Source organism: Malaclemys terrapin, chromosome 8 (assembly GCF_027887155.1).
Source record: "Malaclemys terrapin pileata isolate rMalTer1 chromosome 8, rMalTer1.hap1, whole genome shotgun sequence".
NCBI classification, from domain to species: Eukaryota; Metazoa; Chordata; order Testudines; family Emydidae; genus Malaclemys; species Malaclemys terrapin.
Genome location: NC_071512.1, coordinates 108,897,899 through 108,919,768, shown reverse-complemented (window position 1 = coordinate 108,919,768; position 21,870 = coordinate 108,897,899). Strand labels below are relative to the sequence as shown.

Here is a 21,870-nt window from a genome sequence, read left to right as displayed (position 1 = left end):
AACTCACCTGTAGCCGAGCTGGACAGACCTGTGCTTGCGCTGATGCCAGCCGTGAGGGATCGGAAGCTCACCTGCAGATGGTGAAGTCATCACAGGCAGTTTGGACAATGCGCGGAATGCAAATGCAGTATAAACTGGGTAGAGCTCAGGGCAATTCCCTAGAGACTACGCATGGGTGAACAGCTCCCTGGTCCGGATCATGACAGACAATGGCCAGTGCCGACAAACAAGGTGGGGCGAGGTCCTCATCCCTGCAGAGGGAAGCCCATTGGCTGATGTCCTGGGCAGAACAAGCCCTCCAGGCTTTGTGAGCGCTACGTGTTAAAGGACAGAAAAACACTGTGGCCGAAGGCAGAGTGGAGTCTTAAACCAGAAATGTTTCAGTTCCCAGTGAGGAAATTCGGGGTCCCACTGAGACCTATTCACAGCACACACGCACTTCAAGCTCCTACCTGCCCACAGTCATCCATTCAGACCTCCTCCAGATTTCACAAGCTGGACAACTCAGGCATCCCCGGATGCTGCCTTCAGTAGGCGAATGCTCTGCACTGTGGGCTCCCAGTAGCAGAGGAGGAACTGAAAACCCTGTGTATACTTCCTTGTGATGCCTCCTTGAGGGCTCGCCACTATAAAACTCCGTTGGGCAGCAGGTCTGTGGACCTTGTAGACACAAGAAAAAGGGACAATTTTATTTGACTTACTGAAAATTTCCTTTCTCTGAGTTAGAAGGCCCACAGGCTCCCCCTCACCCCCCTTCTTTGGAGGCCGACCTGAGCCGTAGGATAACGAGTTCTATTTGGTTTGTTCCAATTGGTTCAGCAAGTTCTGCTCGGCAGTAGGAATTGGTTATTGCAACACACAGAAGTTCAGTAACGTGTGACTAAGTCAGGCCGGGCGGCTGCAGGAGGGTCTTGGGAGGCCGAGGTGTGAGCCCTACAATGTTAAAGGCCCTTTTTCCTCCAAGCTGAGAAAGGGTTACCTCAGGTCAGTCAGGGGCACCCGATTCCAAGTACAGGCTGCCTGAGGCCTTTAAAAACCCTCCTCTGGGCACAGAAGGGGGAGGAGAGAGACCAGCTGCTCCACGCTAGGGGAATGAGCTGCTCCGGGGCGAGAGGCCGTGCTCCTTCCCGTAGGGGAAACGCAAACCTGAGTGCCGGCCGGGCTAGGACTGACACCTGGGAACCAACAGGACGACACCCTGCCCCAGCGAGCAGGCAGTGAAAAGTACCCTCCGTCCCGGGGTTTTGTTTGAGACGTTTTTGTTTTTTTTTGTTTGGTGGCGGATCACCCCTGAGGCCTGCCCTGAAAATACGACAAGGGAGTGCACAAGGCAAAACTCTGCCTGGAGTGGGGCTGTTTACCCCAGGCCCGCCATGGCCGGTGGGGGGGTGGGGGGTAAGTCTGGCGAGATGACGGAGGTGCCTTGTGTCACAAGCTTCAGGCCACGGGGCTGTTGTCCTTTGCTACAGACGCTGTCTCGAGTGGTGGCTCGTCAGTGTCGCTGGCGACGTCTTCCCCCCGTCAGTGACTGACCGGCCTGGTTCTGCTTCCTTAGATGTGGCCAGGCTGAGAGGACCTGCTGTGTGTGTCAGACTGCGTTTTTCTGGACTCCCTCTGTGCTCACCTCTGACTGGGTGTCTGGTTTCCATGACACTTTGCATATAGGTAAATCTTGGTCTAAGCCAGGGCACAGACTTCAACCTACGCAGCCTTTTGGCTCCTCTTTTCTTGCTTCTCCATGTTTCTACTGATGGAAACCACCTGTGACAAAACCGCCCCCCAGAGACAGCCCCAGCTCACAGACCTTCATGAACTTTTGCCTAAGGTTGCTCAAGTGCTCATCCCACCCGGCAAGCGGCAGGGAATTGAGGTGACGAGGTTAGCGGAGGGGCACATCACCAGCAGCCCCAGCTCCCCAGGTCACACACCCCTAGCAGCGAGCCTGGGAGTCCTGCTCACGCACGTCCCCCGAGCTCTCTCCTCGGCCCGAGGAAGACAGCCTCGGGTAGCCATGCCTGTGAGGTCACCAGCCACGAGGGATTATTTATCCCAGAAAACGCACAATTAATTGGCGGTTTTACTGACTCCAGGTTTTTTGCCACCCCAAGCACACGCTTGGGACGCTGGTGTAAAGCCGGCCCTGTTGCCGACCAGCTGGGCAAACCCCCGTCACGGATGGTCTAGGGGTACTTGGTCCTGCTTCAGCAGGGGGCTGGGCTAGCCCCACATTTCTATGATTCTGTGACGGGGTGGGGACCGCCCTGGCTCCCCAAGCACAAGGGAAGCCCTTCATGTGTCCCAGCTGGAGCCCCGGGGTGACGGACTGCCCGGGTCAGCCAGGCCCGGCTCCCCTTTGTGGTTGTGGGAGCTCCACCTGATGACTGAGGAGCTCGAGCAGTGAGGAGAGCAGCTGCGAACCTGACCAGACCGGCTGGGGACCTGGCCCTGCCTGGCAGCCAGGGGAAGGTGAGTGTGAGGGGCTGCGGGAGCAGCTTGTCTGGACGCTGCCCAACCAGCCCAACAGCTGCAGTCTCTGGTTGGGCCAGGCCAGGGAGCAATTCTCTGGGTGCTTCTGCTCCCTCCTGCTGTCTCCCTGGCCCTGCTGCCCCCTCCACCTCTGCCGAGGCAGGGAGGCTGTGTGAGAAATGTGGGGAGCAGCTGCTCCAGCCCGACCTGTCTCTGACCCGCCCAGCCTCGCCTGCTGCAGAAGGAGGGGCAGGAAACCTGTAATGGGCCATTCTGGAATCTGGTGCCTGGGGAGCCCCTCGGTCACCCCCCTCAGACAGCCCTCGGCTTGTGGCCCAGCCAATTCGACAGGATCTATCACGTCCAAGCTTTCTGTACTTTAAAACCACGCTAATGCACTTCTGCCATTCTCATTAGCCATGCAAATGGCCAACGCCGCTGAGCTCTTGGGCTCCTTGGGAGCTTGTGGCAGTGAGTTGCACAAGTTAATTGTGCATTATGTGGAAAACTAGTGTGTGCCCCTTTAAGAGGTCTCAGTTTGCTCCCTCTCCATGTCATGGGCTGTCCCTTGGATTGTGCATTACGCTAGAGGGTAAAGAGCTCCCAGTCTGTTTTATGGCCCTGCAGCACGGCCCCTCATTTGTCGGCCTCACAGAGCATGTGAGGCTACATTTAAAAACTGGGTTTTAACTGTTTGCTCTAAAAGTAATATCAGCGCTTTTAATCAAGACTCAGTTTCCCAAAGTGGTAATTGTGAGAAATCAGGTGTGACTGCAACAATTATATGGATCTAAGGCACTTAGCGGGCCCCTCTGAGCACCTCCCAACCTTTACTGCCAGGCAGGGCCAGCTGTAGTCTCCATTGAAGCCCAGAGAAGCTAAGGGACTTGCCCAAGGTCACACGGAGTCTGTGGCAGAGCAAGGTCTCCCAAGTCTTCGTCTAGCGCCTGACCTGCTGACACGTCCATCTTTCGCCCTCCCTTAAGTGAACAGCAAATTGCTCTGGTCACTCTGGGGTGACTCCTGCTGCCTTCGTGAGGCAGTGTCTGCTTCGGGTTTGGGGAGTGAGGGCGGGCTCTCTTGTGGCTTAATTCTTGCTCCTTTGGAAAGAAAAGTGAGAGCTGGTCTAATGCCAAACATGTCCCACGTCCCAGGAGAACAGCTGTCCACCATCGCCGGGGGGGGCAGAGAACCATGTAAAGGGTATGGTACTTGTGGTGTGATCTTCACCCCACCCCAGCCTAGAAGGGGTTAATGAGTCTGGGAAGGGGCCAATTAGCTGGATAGGCCACAGCTGAGAGGAATTAGGTGGCCTAAGTCATCCTGGAATGATGCTGGAGCCCAGCTGAGAAGATACAGGCGGGGCTGGGCTGGAGCCAGGAAGCTGGCAGCAGAAAGGGGCTGCAGTGTGGACGCCTGTGGTCACTCTTAGCCTTCGAGAGGGAAGGAGGAAAGCGGGGGGAGAGGAGCAGCATTGGGGCCTGGCCCCGAGGGAAGGGCAAGTCCAGAGGAGGTGGAGAAAGAGCCTGACGGAGGTAAAGCAGGAGCAGCTCAGGGAAACTGTAGCAAGGTTTGGGACTGTGCAGACCTTGGCTGCTGGTTGTGGGGGCTGTGGGCTGGACCCTAGAGCAATGGGTGGGCCCACGTTCCCGAGCAGCCACTGGGGAAGTGGCAGACCAGGCAGTGGACAGAAGGCTGCCCAGGGCAGTTGTGCAGAAGGAAAACACTGTGACCTGGCCCTCAGGCCAAGCCCCAGAGACAGAGCCCCCAGAGCCACAGAGAGAGGCGGTAGGGCCCACCCCGCCTGGCAGAGGAGGGGGTTGGACCTGGGAGGACCTAATCCCCAGAGCAGCCAGGAGGTGGTAAGTGGACCTTGTGACATAAGTAGGGTAACCTGGTCCAAGAGCTCCCAGAGGTCGAGCTCCCCTGTGAACTGTAGGGGACAGCTGCCCTACATGTGCCTCGTCTGACTCCCCATGGGGGTCACTGGGGCGGTCCCCGCTGCCCCGTGTTGCTGCGCTCTCTGTAACTTGGCTTTTCTCCCAGGTGCACTAGCTCAGACCCACGCCGGCAGCTCTGGCCCTCCTCTGTCTCACGGAGGTGGGTGCTCGGCAGCCTTCATGCAGGAATCGCCAGCGCCCTGCGAGCCAGGACAGTGGTGCAGCCGCCCGGTGAAGGCCTAGAGGGAGCCAGGACCCAGACGAGCTTGGAGCTGGCTTTGGCCCCTGCGGGGCCTCGGGCTGCAGGAGCCGGGTGAGGCCCGCGGGGAGAGGAAGCATGCAGGGAAGGTCTGTGGTTTGCCGTGATGACTTGCCTAGGTCTGATGGGTTGGGCTGGGTTTGAAGCCTGCCCTGGCCTATGGGAACAGGGCCGATGCATACTGAAGCATGCAGCGGTTGGAGCCCCGCTCTCCTGCTCTGAGGCAGCTGCATTGGAATGCAAATCTTTACAAGAATTTCTGCTGACGAGGCCTGTAGGAGGAGCTGCTGCCCGTTCCCAGGGCCTCTCCCTGTAGGGCATGGACCACGTGCGTTGCTTCCACCTGGCTGGCTGGCTGCCCCGCCTCACACACCAGCTCCGCTGGGGGCGCCCGCTGGGCCACCTGCTCTCTCCATACACCTCTGCACAGAGCCCAGCCCTGCCCCCAAGAGATCCCCAAGGGGTGGGCAGCTTGTAAGGAGATCTTCCCCCTGTGCCCTGTCAAGGGCTCTGGTCTGTGTCCTTTCTCCAGCCCGTTAGTTTCTGGTGAAAACTGACCCTGCAAGGAAGGGCCAGTAGCGTTCCCTGGTGCCCCTGAAAAGTGTTGGAGCCATTTTCCTTTGCCCTGTCCCATTGCTCACCTCAGAAAGCCCACCTGCCCTCCCAGTGTTTAACCCCTCGTGCACCCAGGCAGCTGTCTCAGAACTAACCAATCACAGCCACCTGCTGCACAAGGATCTGCCCTGGATTCGAAACATGCGGTTTGTCCAAGGGCTAGAACCCCCAGCCCCCCGGGGCTCCAGGCTAGGGGCTAGCACGCTCCTTGCTGTTCTTCAGCACCGTGTCGGCTGTAGCTTTCAACATCTCCAGAGCAGGACCCCTGCCCTTCCCCTGGTGAGCCGATGATCCAGCCTCGCAGAGCTCCTGGGGCGCGTGGCCACGTCACAGCACCTGTGCTTGGCGCGATCGTAGGGGCCATGTGCTGCAGGAGCGTCAGCCGTCCTGCTGGGTTGCTGTGGCCTTGGGCCCAAGCGCTGTGACCTATACGGGACAATAGTCTGCCAAGAGCCCCTTTTGCCCACTTCAGTGGCCAGGGATGGAGCGGATAGGCTGGGCCCAGTTGCTCATGGGACCATGTGGGGGGCAGTGGCAGTGGGGCCAGGCAGCAGCCCCTCGGGATTACGACACCCCTGTGTTCTCTGTCGCCCTGAATCCCGCTCTTCGGGGGCAGGGGCTCTGCTGCCACCTGTCCGCTTCCCAAGGGCAGCAATTACTGCACCCCCGCATTGCACCCCGCAGAGGAGGGAAGGGCTGGCCCAGCACCCCTGAGCAGAGCCGGGCCTGTCCCGTGAGCACTTCGCTAACCCCAGGGGGGGCCCAGCAGAGTTCCCAGCCCTGGCTCCGAGTCGCAGCCAGGGCTGGCGCTGCCCCACACACCACGTCTAGCATCCGAACCACCGATCGTCCCTGGGGTGCACTTTGCAGCTTCTCCTCTGCTCTGGTTCCCCCCAGGGACCCTGCCTGACCGCCTGAGGAGCTGAGACTGTGGCCAAAGCCGCTGGGTTTTACTGCGCAGCACCGGGGCCGGGACGCTTCCCCAGGCACCATCACGGCAGCTCAGAGTCTGCAGCCCAGCAGGCCAGGAGCAGGACAAGGAAGGGGCAGTGGGGCATTAGCAGGCTCCTTCGCTGGGCCCGGGCTGGGCTTCCACGCCTGCGCCCTGGACTCGTGGGCATCCTGCAGCGTCCAGCCCTCAGCAGGAGACGGGCCCGCAGCCTGGAGCCATTCGCCTTTGTTCCACTCACCAGCATTTTCCAGCCAGCCTCAGTTGCTTCCCTGCCAGAGTCCCCAGGCCTCTGCCTTCCAAGCACTGCACGGCTGTGGCTGGCGCTGGGTGCAGTAGGAATTCGGGTGTCCAGACTGGGGTGGGACCAGGCCCTGTTCCCACCTGTTCCGGAGGCTCACACGGGCGAGTTAGTGCAGGGGAGAGACGCATGATGCTGCCTCCCTCTCCTGCGGCCCCCTGTAATGGTGCTGGCGAGTGGGTTCTCCGGTCCCAGGCCACCAGCCACGTCGGGCTGTCCAGAGCAAAGCCAACAGGGAGGGAGCCAGGGCAGTTGGTGGAAAGCGGCGGGATCGGGTGTGACTCACGCTGCTTAGTGCATGGGCAGCTGTCCGCGTTCCCCAGTTACAGAGCTGCTGCAGGGAGACCCCCAGGGGCCTGGGTTGCTGGGGGGAGGGTCTGGCTCCAAACATCCTGGCCAGACTCACATGGAAATAGGCCCCCAGCTCTCCCCGAGGCCATGGGCAGATCCCTGTGGGAGGCTGGAACTACCAGCCAGCCCCTCCCCACACCCTCCCAGAGTCCCTTTCCAGGGGCCAGGCCCAGCCCTGGCATGCTACCTGAGGGCCCCAGCCCCTCGTCGCCCAGAGCAGCTCCCTGGTGCGGTGGGTGCCAGCAGGACAACACGTCAGTGCTGCCGGAGCAAATGGGTCATTTTCCAGGCAGGTGGGGTTACATGCAGCCTCTATGTCAGCTGAGGGCAGGGAGATAGAGGGCGTCCCCCAGCACGACAGCACGGTGCCCAGGCTCGCCGAGAGGGTGGGCAGGGAGGCAGCTCAGAGGAGCGCCCACCAGGCAGGGAAGCAATAGGCCCCACCTGCCCTTTGGGATTTCCATGCGAGGAACGACTGGAGTGGCTCCCCAACCATGTCCCCAAAGCGCCCGATTGCTCCCAGCTTCCCAGCACTGGTGCCAGGCCTGGAGGAGGCAGCAGGGACCAGGAGGCACCTGTCAGCCCATCAAAGCCGTGCCCAGGGTGCTGCCCCCAACCCAACAGGGAGCTATTACGGCAATGACACCAAAGGGCATTGGCGGGGGCTGCAGCGCCAGGCCCTGGCTGGGAGGGGCTCCTGGACCCCTAGCGTGGCTCGTGAGAAAGGGGAGGCAGCATGAGCAGCGGTGGGGGGAGCAGATCTGTTAGAAACCAGCCAAGCCTGATTGAAACTGTCAGTGCTGGCGACTCCAGCATGGCCCCCGGGCACCATTGCCCTGTTCAGTGCCCACCTTCGTGCCAGGCTGAGCTGGGCCCCAGGCGGGGCTAGTCCAGCTGCGCAGGCCGTACCTGGGGGGCCGGGGCTTGGGCCCTGCTGGATTTGGCTTTGCTGTGGCTCTGAAGGGCCGCGCCAGGTCGGCTCAGCACCCAGCGGGGCAGAGCAAGGGGGACGCGGGGACGCGGTTGAGCCTCAGGGCTCACAAGCTAATCCTGCTGCATTAGGCAAATGGGTTCGGCGTAGACAATGCCGCCGGCCGCAGTGTAAGAGGTGCAAGGCCTCAAGCCCCCGGGCATTAGTGTGGCAAAGGGGCAGGCTGGGGGGGCACAGACCCGAACTGGCCACGCTCAGGCCAGCGTGCAGCAGCCCGAATGGCCAAGGTGAGGCTGGCCTGGCGCCGGCCCGGTGTGTTCCGTGACCCCGTGTTCCCTACACTTTGCGTGAGTGGCTCACGGCGAGCACAGGGCCCGTTCGAAGGGAGCCCGGCCCCGGGCAGCTGTGCACAGCGGCAGAGCAAAGGGGGTCCCTGCCGAAGGGCCGCGGGAAAGCGCAGGAACAGCCTCGCGCTTTGGCCCGGCCGAGGAGACACCGGCCGCAATGGGATTAAGCACAAAGGTGCCCGAGAGGTGAAGCGACTATTTCCGTGGGCTCAACGGTGCGAGCGGATTACGGCGGGTGGTTTATTCGGGGTGGGTCCGGGGGGGGGGCGGCAAGGGGGCAGGGCAGAGACTGTCCAAGGGGTCAGTGGAAGGGCTGGGAGAATAGAGGCGGGGCAGAGGTTCTGCAGTCATGAAGTGAGAGGTGCTAGGAACTGAGGACTCAAAGGGGCGTTTGGGAGCTTTGTCCCTGGGCACTGCTGTGGGCTCACGCCCACTGCTGGGGTGGGGGCTGGGCAGGTCAGCACCACCCGCAGGAACAAAACCTGAGAGAACGTGAAGGGCCCTCGTGGCCGCCCTAAGGCCCCAGCCCGGCGCCCCCGTCTCTGCTACCCAGCATGCCCCGGGGCCCCAGCCCGGCGCCCCCGTCTCTGCTACCCAGCATGCCCCGGGGCCCCAGCCTGGCACCTTGTCTCTGCTACCCAGCATGCCCCGGGGCCGCAGCCCGGCGCCCCCGTCTCTGCTACCCAGCATGCCCCGGGGCCCCAGCCCGGCGCCCCCGTCTCTGCTACCCAGCATGCCCCGGGGCCCCAGCCTGGCGCCCCCGTCTCTGTTACCCAGCATGCCCCGGGGCCCTAGCCTGGCACCTTGTCTCTGCTACCCAGCATGCCCCGGGGCCCCAGCCCAGCGCCCCCGTCTCTGCTACCCAGCATGCCCCGGGGCCCCAGCCCGGCGCCCCGTCTCTGCTACCCACCATGCCCCGGGGCCCCAGCCTGGCACCTTGTCTCTGCTACCCAGCATGCCCCGGGGCCCCAGCCTGGCACCTTGTCTCTGCTACCCAGCATGCCCCGGGGCCCCAGCCCGGCGCCCCGTCTCTGCTACCCACCATGCCCCGGGGCCCCAGCCTGGCACCTTGTCTCTGCTACCCAGCATGCCCCGGGGCCCCAGCCTGGCACACCCCCCCCCCCCCCCCCGTCTCTGTTACCCAGCATGCCCCGGGGCCCCACTCCTCTGTTACATGATTTGGCCCAAGCAAACCAGGACAATAAAGGGAAAAGCCTGAACTTGAGCAAGCCCGTGTCTGTCCCTGGGGGGGGGACGGGGTGTGAGGGGGGGTGTCCGTCCCGGGGGCGGGGGTGTGTGTCCGTGTGTCTGTCCCGGGGGGTGGGGGGGTGTCCGTGTGTCTGTCCCGCTGGCGGGGGCGCGGGGCGGGGTGTCCGTGTGTCTGTCCCGGCGGGTGGGGGGGTGTCCGTGTGTCTGTCCCGGGGGGCGGGGGGGGGTGTCCGTATGTCTGTCCCGGAGCGCGGGGGGGGGGGGGTGTCCGTGTGTCTGTCCCGGAGCGCGGGGGGGGTGTCCGTGTGTCTGTCCCGGGGGGCGGGGGGGGTGTCCGTGTGTCTGTCCCCGGGTGCCCCCAGCTCCGCCCCGCCCGGGGATCAGGTGACGGGGCCGCTGGAATTTGACACCAGAAGCGGCCGGGCGCGGAGGATGGAGCCGGCTCCTGCCTCCCAGAGGCCGCCCGCGAACCCCGCCAGCAGCCGCAGGTCCGAGCCCGCCCGCCCGGCCCGGGAGCCGCTTCGCCCCGCTCGGTGAGTCCCGGCCCGGCGCTGCCCCCCGCGCCCGGGGGCGAAGCCCGGCCCGGCTCGGCCCGGCCCCTGGTCCCACCTGCCGGCTCCGGGGGGGGGAGCCCCGGCCCGCCCGGCTCTAACCCGCCTCCTCTCCCGCGCAGGGCGGCGCAGGCAGCGCCGGGCACCTGCCCCCCGGGACTCGCCATGCGGACAACGTGACCCCCCCCGGGCAGGGCGGCGAGTCCCGGAGCCCGGCCATGGCCCCCGGGGCCGGCTGAGCGCCAGAGCCCCGCCGGGGATGCGCCCGCACCGCAGCCAAGAGGTACCGGGTGGGGCCTGGGTCTGTCCCGGGACGGGGGGGTCGGTCTGGTGGGGGGCGGGGGGACGGTCCCGGGACTGGGGGGGGTCGGTCTGGCTGGGTGGGGGGGTCGGTCCCGGGACTGGGGGGGGGTCGGTCGGTCGGTCTGGCTGGGTGGGGGGTCTGTCCCGGGACTGGGGGGGGGTCGGTCGGTCTGGCTGGGTGGGGGGTCTGTCCCGGGACTGGGGGGGGATCGGTCTGGCTGGGTGGGGGGTCTGTCCCGGGACTGGGGGGGGGGTCGGTCTGGTGGGGGGGCGGGGGGTCGGTCCCGGGACTGGGGGGGGGGTCGGTCTGGTGGGGGGGCGGGGGGTCGGTCCCGGGACTGGGGGGGGGGTCGGTCTGGCTGGGTGGGGGGTCTGTCCCGGGACTGGGGGGGGTCGGTCTGTCTGTGCCCCGGTGCCGGGAACCCCGGTGATTTTGTCCCTCTGGCGGCCGCAGGGAGCGGACTCGATGTCCGCCAGGGACCGGTGCCCGGGGCCGGAGGGAGGCGCGTCCCAGCCGCGACCCCCGGAGCATGTTCCGCAGGTTCCCGGCGCGCACGGTGAGTGGAGCCGGAGCTGGGCCCGGGGAGCGGCGGGGGGGCCCAGGCCGGGGTCCGCTGCAGCCGTTTCCCCAGACCGAGACCTGAGTTGCAGCTGCCCCGCCTCGGCAGCAGACGTGGGGTTGTTGTGGTAGGGTCGCACCGCGCGGGGGGGAGGGGCGGGAGTTATTGTGGTAGGGTCGCGGGAGGCCGCTGTGGTGGGGTTGCACCGCGGGGGGGTTGTTGTGGTAGGGTCGCGCCGCGCGGGGGGTTGTTGTGGTAGGGTCGCGGGGGGCGGGGAGGGGGAGGCCGCTGTGGTGGGGTTGCACCGCGGGGGGGTTGTTGTGGTAGGGTCGCGCTGCGTGTGTGTGGGGGGTGTTGTGGTAGGGTCGCTGTGTCCAGCCTGCCCTGGGCTGTGTGCAGGGGAGGGGAGCCCTGAGGTGGGTCACTCTGGGGCCGCCCCCAGTCAAGGCACACGTGGCCCCCGCACACTGGGCCCAGCTGAGCCGAGCCACTCCAGGCTAATCCCCTGTTTAGCCTCTGGCAGCTGCCCATATTAGCTCCCCGCAGGGGCCTCCCTCCTCCGCTCCCTGGGGCTGCACAGCCGGGCCCCCCAAGGCCTTGTCCCCCCCTACAGTGCGTCTTCTTCCCAGCGCTAGGGGCAGTCTGGGGCTACGCCCTGCTGGCACCCCCTAGGGCCGGGCACTTCCTTCCCCTGCCCCAAGGGGTGGTTGCGGGGCCAGGCTGGAAGTGCCCTGGCCCGGGATCTGTGGGGCTGGCGTCCCGCTCCTGGTGCCGTCGCCGGCAGGACGAGAGGAAGGGGCCAGCGTGGGGCAGAGCTGGGGCCTCTGTTCCGGTTCCCAGGGGTTGATTCATGCCTCAGCTTTGGGTGGCTGGGAGCTGGCGGTTCTGTCATCGGCCACTTGACGGCTGGATTCCTGTGCACGTGCCCCGGGCGGCGGAAACCTGCCAGGACGTATCTCGCTGGGCATGTGCCACCCCCCCCCCCCCCCCCCAGCGAGCGGCCTGCAGTCACTCCTGACTCACGCCCAGCCTGACCTGCCAGCCCCCCTGGCCTGGCTGGAGCGTGGAGGTAGCACATGGCTCCTCGCTTGTCTCTGGCCCTTGGCAAGGTCTGGGGCTGCGGGAGCCTGGCTGGCCTGGTGCTGCTGGGTGCCACACCAGGCTCTGGCTGCGGTTTAGGGGGCGTGCGAGGCTGCGGTCGGGTGGCCGCACGCAGGAGGATGGGCCGGGCGCTGCGTTCCCATCTCCGCTCCCGAGCCGGTGAGCTGGGCCCCGCGGAGGCAGCGCCGCAGGCGGACGTGAGGCGTCGGGCGGGCTCTCTGTGAGGTGAGCGGGACACCATGGAAGGCTTCACGCTGACATTTCAAAGTGTTTGTGTAGGAACGTAAACATAAATCTCCCTCCTCCCTTCCTCTGGAAAGTTTCTCCCGGAGCCGCAGCCGGAGCTCTGGCTTGTCCGGGCAACGCACGGCCCTGCAGCCCCTTTCTGCAGCGTGCTGCCTGCAGAGGCCGGGGGGAGGGGAAGCCCCAGGTCGCTCTTCCAGCCGTGCCTGGTGTGGGAATGAGACGTCCTGAGGCAGTAGCGCCTGGGAAAAGGATGTAAACATCCTCTGGTCTGCAGGGACGAGTCTCCAGCTGGCTCAGAGCCTTCCCCGCCTCCCTCCCCCTCCAGCAGGAGGGACCAGGGACCCTGTCCCATCTGCCCATAGCCACCTTCCCTCGCTGCATCGCCCTTGTGGTCTGTGCAAATCAGTCACTGGCAGGGACCTGCTGGGAGCACCCAGTCCCTCCCCCTCCGTCAGGCCTGGGCAATTTGTCCTTCCCTGTCTGCGATACTTGGGTGTCTAGGCTCAGCCAAGACTAGAGAGAGCCCTGAGGGTCAGGGCGCGACAAATCCACTGGCAAAGGGGATGCAGGAAGCTTGGGGTGGTGGGTACATTTGTTTCTCCAGAGCTCTGGCAGAGTTAATGAATGCGTATTTGCTGCAGACACTCAGCTAATCCTACTAACTAGCACCTGCTTGCCAAGCTTGATGCAGCACGGTCTGCCTGAGCCTGCAGCCAGCTCCGGCGTCTCTGCTGCTGCTCAGCGCTGCTCTCCCCTCCCCTGCAGCTGCCTGCTGAGCTCACCTGGACCCTGGTCGGTTCGGCTGCTGCTCCCCAGAGCCCTGGGGCGGCACTCATGGTGCCTAGAAGCGTGTTGGCTTTATTTAGTGCTGAACAGCAGCAGGTGCAGCCCCGGAGCTACTCGGGGACTGGGAAGGTAGCTCCACAATCCTCTTTCTGCTGCAGCCAGGAGACCCAGGGAGGGCTAGAGTCCCAGCCACGGCCCCCCAGCAGCCCTGGTCTCCGACAGGATGCACCTGGCTCCCCCAGACCTTAGGTGGGATATGCCCCAGCAGAGCTCCTGGAGCCGATCTCCCCCTCCCCCCACACTGCCCTTTAGAGCCAGGAGGCTGCTGGGGACCGGGAAGAAGAGTGTCTCCCTCCCAGCAGGCAGCTTGGGGTCATGCTAGCCAGAGGCTGGCAGTGTATGTGGGCAGGGGGCTGTCACCCATGGAACTCCCACCATGGCCCTGCTGCCTTTACGTCCTGTCTCCAGCCAGCAGAGCACAGCCAGGTCGAGGGGGAGGGCCGGAGAGGTGCACGCTCGTTTTCGGGGGCCAGGTGTCCTTTCAGGCAGGTGTGCGTCGCAAAGAGCCTGCAGGGCTAGTGAGCAGGATGCACCCTGTGTCTGCAGCACACCACAGCCGCGGAGCAGGCCCCGGGGCCTTGGCCCCCCCGTGACTCTGGGTACCCCACCCCCCCCGCACTGAGCGCTCCCCAGTCCGTCCCTGGAGCCTGGCGGAGCCCAGGGCAGTGGGATAGAAATGGTGCAGGTTACGTGGGGTTCTCACTGATGCACCCCAAGAGAATGCCATGGCTTGGGCCCGGCCCAGCGCCCCCAGTCTGTGCCCGGGGCCTGCCTTCCTGCACGAGCCACCAACCGCTTCCCTTCACCGGTTGCTTCTGCTCTCAGCCCACTTCCGTCATTCCTCCGGCGTGGGCTGTGTGTGGATGTGTCCCGCCTGCATGCCACACGGTCTGCGTGACCCCGCCGGCTTCGGGTCAGCGCCTCTGCCTTACTTGGGAGTCCCCCTGGGGCAGCGTCTGTGGCAATGCCGGGCTCCAGGGCCGGGTCTTGCAGAGAGAAGAGGAGCCAGGAGCCAGCCCCACGTGAGCAGCCACTCTCCAGGGGCCAGAGCTTGGCAGCGACTGCCCAGCACCCAGCTCTCCTGGCGCTGCGGGTATCGGGTACCTGAGGCGCGAGGATCCCCGTCAACGTCCTGCCTCCTTGTGCTGTCTCTGCCCGGCACATGCCCCGGGGTGGCACTTGCTTTCCGGGCCCTCGAGGGGCCTGTCCTCCCTCCCCCGCCTTCCTGCTGCCCGGGGCAAGTCTGTGCTCTGCTCACTGCCTGCCTGACACTGCAGCCCCCCCAGCTCCGCCCTCCAGTCCTGGCTGCCCTACCTCTGCCAGTCCCTCCTGCGCCTCCCTCCGCGCTGTCCCCAGCACCCCTTGCCCACCCGGCCCGCTGGGTTCTGCCTACAGTGCGGTGAGCTGGAGGCTGTGACAGTGCCATGTGTGCTCTCACCCTCCCTGTGCTTTGCCAGGCACCTTGTCTGGCTCAATCCTTTGATCCCACAGCTGTGAGCAGCCTCCCAGCCATGGGCACCATGCTGGGTCCCTTCCTTCCCACAGAGGCTCCAGGCGCCCCGGCCCTTCCCTCCTGGCGCCCCCCGGCTGCCTGCCTTTGTGATGTGTCCTGCTCTCGCTGGCCCTGCTTGAGTCACTAAACCCTGCAGTTGGCTAGCAGTGCCGGCCGTGCCATGCTCTGTCGCCCCACCACCCTACGGGAGCTGTTCTCCGTGGGCCCGTTGAGCCGGGGAATCGGGGCTGGGAGTGGCACGTGCCAATCCCCAGGCTGAGGAGCTGTTGGAGGAGAAGCTTTGGGGTTGGCTCCAGCGGCAGGAGGGGCTGGGAATCCCATATCCGGAGCGGCTGCCCTCTCGTGCTGAAGGGGTGGCCTGATCTTGTCCTGTCCCCGGTTGTGGTTCTTGGGCGGGTCTGGACAGCTCCAAGCCTACCAGGGTGGGCACCCGCGACAGGCATTTCCCGCAGACCTGCCTGTCTCTGTTGCCCAGTGGGAGGGAGACAAGCCCAGCGCCCAGGTCTCCTGTGACTTGGCGATTGAGGCCGGGGCGGCGGCTGCAGTTAACAGGCCTGCTGAGAAGACGGCTGGGCCAGCGCCCGAGGCAGGTGACTTGTGGGTCAGTGTGTCCTTGTGTTTCCTCCAGGGCGGGGCTGTGGTCCCAGGTGTGACTCTATGCCCACAGCCTCGGGGACTGGGATGGGAGCAGCTAATGGGGTGGGCAGGAGGAGCCATTCTTGCTGGAGCAGATTCGGTTTGCTCCCCAGGGGCCCTGGGAGGGGTGGAAGCTGCCCGCCCAGCCCCTGGGTGTCTGCACTGCCAGGGCACAGTGCCCCCCTCTGAGCTCCGTCCCAAGTGTCTGGCAGAGGTGGGCACGCCTAGCCTGCGGGGAGCCGGCAGCCCCCTCTGCTGCCCACGGCGCCCTGACAGCTAGGATGGGTGGAATCGCTCCTTCCAGCAGAGCTGGGCTCTGAGCTTGGCCTCTGCTGGGTCTGGCAAGGCAGCCGGTGTGGGCTGAGGCATGGGCAGCGTGTGGGCACCCTGCCGGGTAACAGACTGCCCATCCCCCTCGGGTCAGGCTGGGGCCAGAGTCCCTTCGCTGCGTGGAGGGGGGTGACCCTGGGGGCTCGTCTGCCAGCACTTTGGGGTCGCTGGGTGCCCCTTGGCCCCTGCGGATCCTCCCGCCTGTGAGGTGCTGGCCGTTAGTGCGGGATTGGAGGTGACGGTGCGGGGCTGGCTGGCCCTCGGGGGCGTGGGAAGGGATGGGGAAGGGGGGATTCTCTCCGGATTGGGTTTGCAGTGACAGGGTGAAGGGTCGGCACAGGCTGGGTCTGTGCTGCCACCCTCAGGGCTAGTGGAGAATTGCAACTTAGCCAGCCGTGGGATACCGGAGGGGGCCCGACCTGGCAGGGCAGGTGGTGCCCAGCTCCCCACGCCGGGCGGCTCCCAACCACCCCCAGCTGCAGCTGGGCAGAGACCCTGCTGGCATCTCGAGCAGCACAGGCCCACAGCCCGAGGTGATGGCGCTGGGCCCTGTCTCCCCGGAGGCTTTGGAGGCGCCCAGCCGGAGGTGACTGCCCCCGCGCACTCGCTCCCGCTGCAAAGGCCTGGCCCAGGCCCTCTTCTCTCAGGCTGGCATCTCCAGCTCTGTCCCAGCCCCATGCCCACCTCCCATGCTCGCCCCCTTCTCCTGTGCAGCTGCAGCACCTTGGCCCTGTGGGTTATGAACGGGGGCCGAGTCCAGGCGTTGGCCGGGGCCTCCTGGGGCCTGAGCAAGGCTGGCAGGATTGTCCTGGGCTGGCTGGTCGCACGGTGCCCCCTGCCTGCCTGCAGCACCCACAGCTGAAGGCTCTCTGCCAGCCCATGCTGCCCGTGGACAGCCCTGGGGACTGTGCCCCCACCCCAGCCCATGCAGAGGGGGTGGGTGGGAAGCCGCCCATGGCCCCGCAGCCCTCCCCCCAAGGAGCCATGCTCACCCTGGGTCTGGCAGCCTAGGGTCACCAGATAGCAAATGTGAAAAATCGGGACATGGGGTGGGGGGTAATTGGAACCTATATAAGAAAAAGACCCAAAAATCGGGACTGTCCCTATAAAATCGGGACATCTGGTCACCCTAAGCCTAGTGGGCTCCCCTGCTTTTCCCCCTGCCTGTGGGGCTGCCCTGGAGAGGGAGGGTCCTTGCAGGGCTCTGCACCCCCTGCCACTCCCATGGTCCAGCTGCCCAAACCCTGGTACCCAGCTCCCCTGCCTCCACCACTGGGCACGGCTCCTCCTCTCATGTGGGTCGCAGCAGCTGGGCGCAGGGCTGTAGATGTCAGACTGGCGGAGCTGGGCATACTCTGGCACCTAGAGACCACGGCGTTAATGGATCTCCGAGCTCAGGTCCCACCCTGAACAAGGAAAAGGTTCCGGGGGAAGGGCCCAGGGAACAACGCCCCCCGAACCCTGATCTCCTGCCGGGGTAGCCCTGGCAGCCCAGCCTACGCCAGTCAGGGGAAGCCACGTTCCCAGGGCCCAGGCCAGAGCCCTGGCACTACCCCCTGTTGGGAGGCCATGGGCCGGCCAGCTGCTAGCTACAGCCCCAGGGACCAACGGGAGGGGGGGTATTGGGGGTCAGAGGGCTGTGGGGGAGGGGGGTCAATGTTGGGGTGGAGGGCAGTGAGGGGAAGGTGGGGGGTGACATTGCAAGTGGGGGGTATGGGGCTGTGTCCTGACCCCCCGCTCCCCACGTTAGTCCAGTCCTCCCGGGGAACGCTGCCTGTCTGGAGCGAGGCAGGGGCCAGGCATGTGTGGCTGGGTGAAGGCACCATGTGTCTGGGGTAGGGGGTGGTTGGCTGGGTGGGGTGGCTGTAGGAGCCCCATGGGTGGGTTTCCTTCCCCGGCATCCCCAGCCCAGGGGCAGTCACACTCACCCCCATCTTTGTGTTTGCAGACAGGATGGAGCAGACAGCGGGGGGGCCGGCCTCCCCCCCCACGAGGACTCTGTGCCAGAGGCCCAGGGTGAGTGCAGCCCCATGGGAGAGGGCCCGCTCCAGAGCCCCTGCAGAAGCAACACCTGGAGGGCTGGGGGGCAGCAGGGCCCAGGTGAGGGGTATGCAGCCTTGGCTCGTTTGGCTTTCCCCTGTGGGCCCTGCTCCCCTCCCCTGGCCTGCCCTCTCCTGCCCCCCCACACTCCCGGGCTCCGGCCCTCTCCTGGGCAGGCTGGGAGCCCTGCCTTTGGGGCTGCCGCATGGAGCACCCCATCCTGCCCTGCGCCCGGCCCGCACCCTGTGCGTGTTGCTGCCATGCTGAGCCTGTGCTGTGTTCCAGGAGGGGGCGCTGTGGGGTGCCCTCGCCATCCTGTCGCTGCTGAGCGGCGTGGCCACGGGAACCCCGCACACCTGGCACCGCAACACGACCCTGGGGGCTGCACCCACTGCGGGCGGCGTGGGCACCGCCAGCCCCGGAGCAGAGGACAGCCTGGAGGCACCGCTCACCGCATCCTGGAGCCACCTCTCCGGTAGGTGTGAGTGTGGGAGGAGGGGTGAGCGGGAGGGCATGGGGCAGGAGAAGGACCAGGCACTATGGGGGTGCCTGGGTCAGTATCGCTTAGGGAAGGGTAGGCCCCTTGTGCCCCTGTGTCATGCCTCGCGCTCCGGGAGCAGAGAGCCCTGTGGGTCCCAGCACTGCTTGGGACCTGGCGGGCAGCAGGGCTACTAGGAGGGGGCAGCCTTCTGGTGACCCTGAGCCCCAGAGCTGAGGCAGGAGTGCGCCCCCAAAAGGGCCCCTGGCCACCGCAGGAGGGGACGGGCGGAGCCCAGGGCAGTGGGGCCCTGGCCCCGGAGCTGACGCTAGGGCTGAGTCCTGGCCGTGGGAGCCAGTTGGCATCTACCTGTCCGCTCTGAGCCCTGGGTGTGTGCGTGGGCAGACGGGTGCTCCCCGTGCTGCGGGTCCTCCTGGCACCAGACAGCCCCTCTGGGGCAGGAAGGAGTGTGTGTGTGGGGGGGCGTACTCTGGCTGACTACCCTGTGTTCCCAGGGGACAATGTGACGGCAGCGGGGCCCGGGGAGGGGGAGCTGGCCAAGGACCTGCTACTCCGGGCCGAGCGCTCGCCCCTGGGCCCCGCCAAAGGCAAGAAACCAGGCCGGCGCAGGGATGGCCCCAACTGCACCGTCCGCAGGCTGATGGTGAAGGTGCGCGACCTGGGGCTGGGCTTCGACTCGGATGAGATCGTGCCCTTCAAGTACTGCAGCGGGTCCTGCCACCGTAGCCGCAGCAACTACGACCTGACGCTGGCCACCCTGCTGCAGGAGAAGGCCATCAAGCCGGGCCCGCCGGGCCACGTGGCCAGCCATCCCTGCTGCCGGCCCACCCGCTACGAAGCCGTCTCCTTCATGAACGTGCAAAACACCTGGCAGACGGTGGAGAAGCTCTCTGCGGCTGAGTGCAAGTGCATTGGCTGACTGGGCTGCAGGCTCGGTGCCCACTCTAAGTTCATGGCACTGCCCGCCTGGCGCTGCCCAGACTCGGGGCCCCCTGGCACATGGAGAGCGGTGGGGAGATGCGAAGGCTGCAGCGGTGCCAAACCTCCCAGAGGAGCGGCTCAGCGGGGAGAAGAGACTTCACCCTGCCCCAGGCGCTTGGAGAAGAGCCCCTTGTGCTGAGACCGGGGGAGAGTGGGACCCCCAGCGTGGGGCTGGTGGCAGTAGGGCGAGTCTCGTGGCTTGGGCTGAACACCGCCCCTCCCTCCCCAGTCACTGGCCGCCTGCCAGCTGGTGCTGCCGTTGGGGACCTAGGAGTTTGCCGAGCATTGGCAGGTAGCCCGCCAGCCGGGCCCTGCTCGCTGCTCTGCCATGTTCACTCAGCAGCCTCCGAGCTGCCCGCTCCAGTGCCAAACAGCCAGCCTCGCCTGCCTGGCACGGCCTGCCCAGCCCTCCCCGGAGTGCCAGCTGCAGGGCTGGCGTCCGCTCCGGTCCCAGCTCAACAACGGGCTGCCCAGGCTGGTGGCTGGTAACCTGAGCGCATCTGTTGCGGAGTCAGATGTGTAAGAACCAGGCAGCCCCTGTGTGCACTCTCCTGGCCCAGCTGCACCCCCTAGCATCAGGGGCAGAGCTGCCAGGCTGGGCCCTGGGCCGCATGGGCTCCCTGCTTGGTCCAGAGCCCTGGGGGATGCGTGACCCTGCAGGACGCTGTCCCCCGGCTTCGGCTGGGGGATGCGTGACCCTGCAGGACACTGTCCCCTGGCTCTGGCTGGGGGATGCGTGACCCTGCAGGACGCTGTCCCCCAGCTCCGGCTGGCTCTAGGCGAGCCGCAGAGTGTGTGGGAGGGCTGGGGGGCAGCTGGCCCCAGGGCCCAGGCTGGGGCAGTGTGAGCAGGGGCTGGCCCTAGCCTAGAGACTGTGCTGACCTCTGAGCCCCATAAAGGGACAGGCCCCTCGTTGTGCTTTGGGGTGCACCCTTCCTAGCTGCTTGTGGCCTGGCCCCTTTCCCTGGGATTTAAACTCAGGACCCCCCCACTCCCAGGGGGGCAGTTTTTAGCCCCCGTGTTTCTGGGGGAAGAGTTGCCAGTGCTGTGTAAGCGAAGGGGCGGGGGGGCCTCCCAGACGCTCCTCACCTCCTCCCGCCTGCTGGGGGAAGCTGGAGCTGAGCGTCCAGCCCAGCAAAGGGGGTGCGGGGGGCTAGAAACCAGGCAGGCCGAGCTCGTCCCTTGGTGTCCCATCCTGTCCCTCTGGAAAACATCCCCCTCCCCCTGCTGCTGCCCCAGCCCCTTGGACAGGGCAGCTGGGGGCGGGGGGCCCGGAGCTGTCCTGGGGGCCCCATTGGGGAGCAGGGTGGCTGAGCAGAGGAAAGTGATGGGGGCCTGAGGGCTGCTGGTAGAGGAGCAGGTGCCAGCCTGGGGTGCAGGTGGTAGGGACCCAGCCTAGGGCAGAAGCCACAGCCAGGCACTGGCACCCACCGCTGTGGGGCTGGGCAGCCTGTGTCTGCCCCCACGGAGAGCAGCGTTGGCTGCCCAGCGCTGGTGCCCATGCAGGGGAGTGGGGCCAGCAGGGCACCCCCGGCCATGCTGGGCACTGACTATTTATTACTCTAAGTTATTTATTTATTGGTCTCAAGCGGCGGCTCCTATTTATGACATTGGGCCGGGGGTGGGGTGGGGGTGGGGGGTTGATGTAAAGCTGCGGCTCTGAAGGCCTGGGCCTGTGGCCAGCAGTCCTGCCCCCCACCCCCTTTTATATTATTCTGACCCGTATTTGCATTTGTAAAGTTGGATAAACTCTATTTTTGTACAGTTGTATTTTTCTGTAGCAATAAAGTGATGGGCCATGTGGCTGAGTCTGCGCCTCGGGGGGGGGGGGGGGGGGGAGGGAGGCTGCCACCCTGCCCCACACTGCTGCCCATCTCCCACGCTCTCGCCGTCTAACTGGAGTCTGCCCCTGGCCTGTGACCTCATTTCAAGCCACACCTCCTCAGGAGGCCCCTCTCGGTGCAGTCCCCTGGCCTTCCTGCCTCTGGGGTACACCCGTTCCCTCTGTGTGACCCCTGCACACCCCAGCGTGGGAACTCCCCCCACCTTCTGCTCTGCCCAGGGGCAATATCTGGGGCTGTCCCTCGTCTCCTCTCTGTCCTGGGCCCTGGCCTATCCCCTGGGCAGAGCAGGACCCACACTCCTCCGGGCAGGGGGCTTGGCTGCTGTTTCCTAATGGAGGGAGGAGCAGCTGCCGGGCCGTGGTCCAGCCGGTGGGGATGGGGATTTCCTCATGAAGGCAGGTACAGCCTCACTGCAGCTGCCATGTCCCCACCCACGTTTGGTCCTCTGGGCGCTGGAGCGGGAGAGCCGGAGTTGGGCAGGTAGCAGGTAACCCAGCCAGGCCCTGCACCAGCTTTGGAGTCAAATGCAATTCAGCCATGGTGCTTATGCGGGGCACGAAGGGGGCTCTGCCAGGGGCACTGAAAACAGGCTGCTACTGTCTGGCCCAGGGGTCGGCAACCTTTCAGAAGTGCTGGGCTGAGTCTTCATTTAGTCACTCTGATTTAAGGTTTCACGGGCCAGTCATACAGTTTAACGTTTTTAGAAGGTCTCTTTCTCCAAGTCTATAATATAGAACTAAACTGTTGTTGTATGTAAAGTAAATAAGGTTTTTAAAATGTTTAAGAAGCTTCATTTAAAATTAAATTAAAATGCCGAGCTCCCCCCAGACCAGTGGCCAGGACCCGGGCAGTGTGAGTGCCACTGAAAATCAGCTCGCGTGCCACCTTCGGCACACGTGCCATAGATTGCCTACCCCTGGTCTGGCCAGAGAGGCCAGGGGCCAGGCCATGCTGAGGGGTGGGGCTCCAGGCAGCTCTGCCCCTGCCTTGCAAAGGAGAACTGTGCTGTACAGACACAGGATGGCCAGGGAGGGGGACTGACTAATTCACCT

At 65.3% G+C, this 21,870-nt stretch overlaps 1 protein-coding gene across 1 annotated transcript; it reads left to right on the top strand.

Moving 5' to 3' along the window:
• Positions 1-2,398: 2,398 nt before the first annotated feature.
• Positions 2,399-20,775, top strand: ARTN (artemin). The gene is made up of 7 exons (XM_054036475.1): positions 2,399-2,466; positions 4,513-4,719; positions 10,042-10,202; positions 10,677-10,779; positions 17,403-17,470; positions 17,780-17,969; positions 18,488-20,775. Exons 3-7 carry the CDS (start codon positions 10,179-10,181, stop codon positions 18,910-18,912), a joined length of 810 nt encoding a protein of 269 aa, XP_053892450.1. The 5' UTR covers positions 2,399-2,466; positions 4,513-4,719; positions 10,042-10,178; the 3' UTR covers positions 18,913-20,775.
• Positions 20,776-21,870: the final 1,095 nt, after the last annotated feature.

Coding starts and splice junctions, on each gene's coding strand:
- ARTN (XM_054036475.1), top strand. CDS start 10,179: ATGCGCCCGCACCGCAGCCAAGAG. Junction 10,780..17,402: donor GCAGGTTCCCGGCGCGCACG/GTGAGTGGAGCC, acceptor TTGTGTTTGCAG/ACAGGATGGAGCAGACAGCG. Junction 17,471..17,779: donor CTCTGTGCCAGAGGCCCAGG/GTGAGTGCAGCC, acceptor GCTGTGTTCCAG/GAGGGGGCGCTGTGGGGTGC.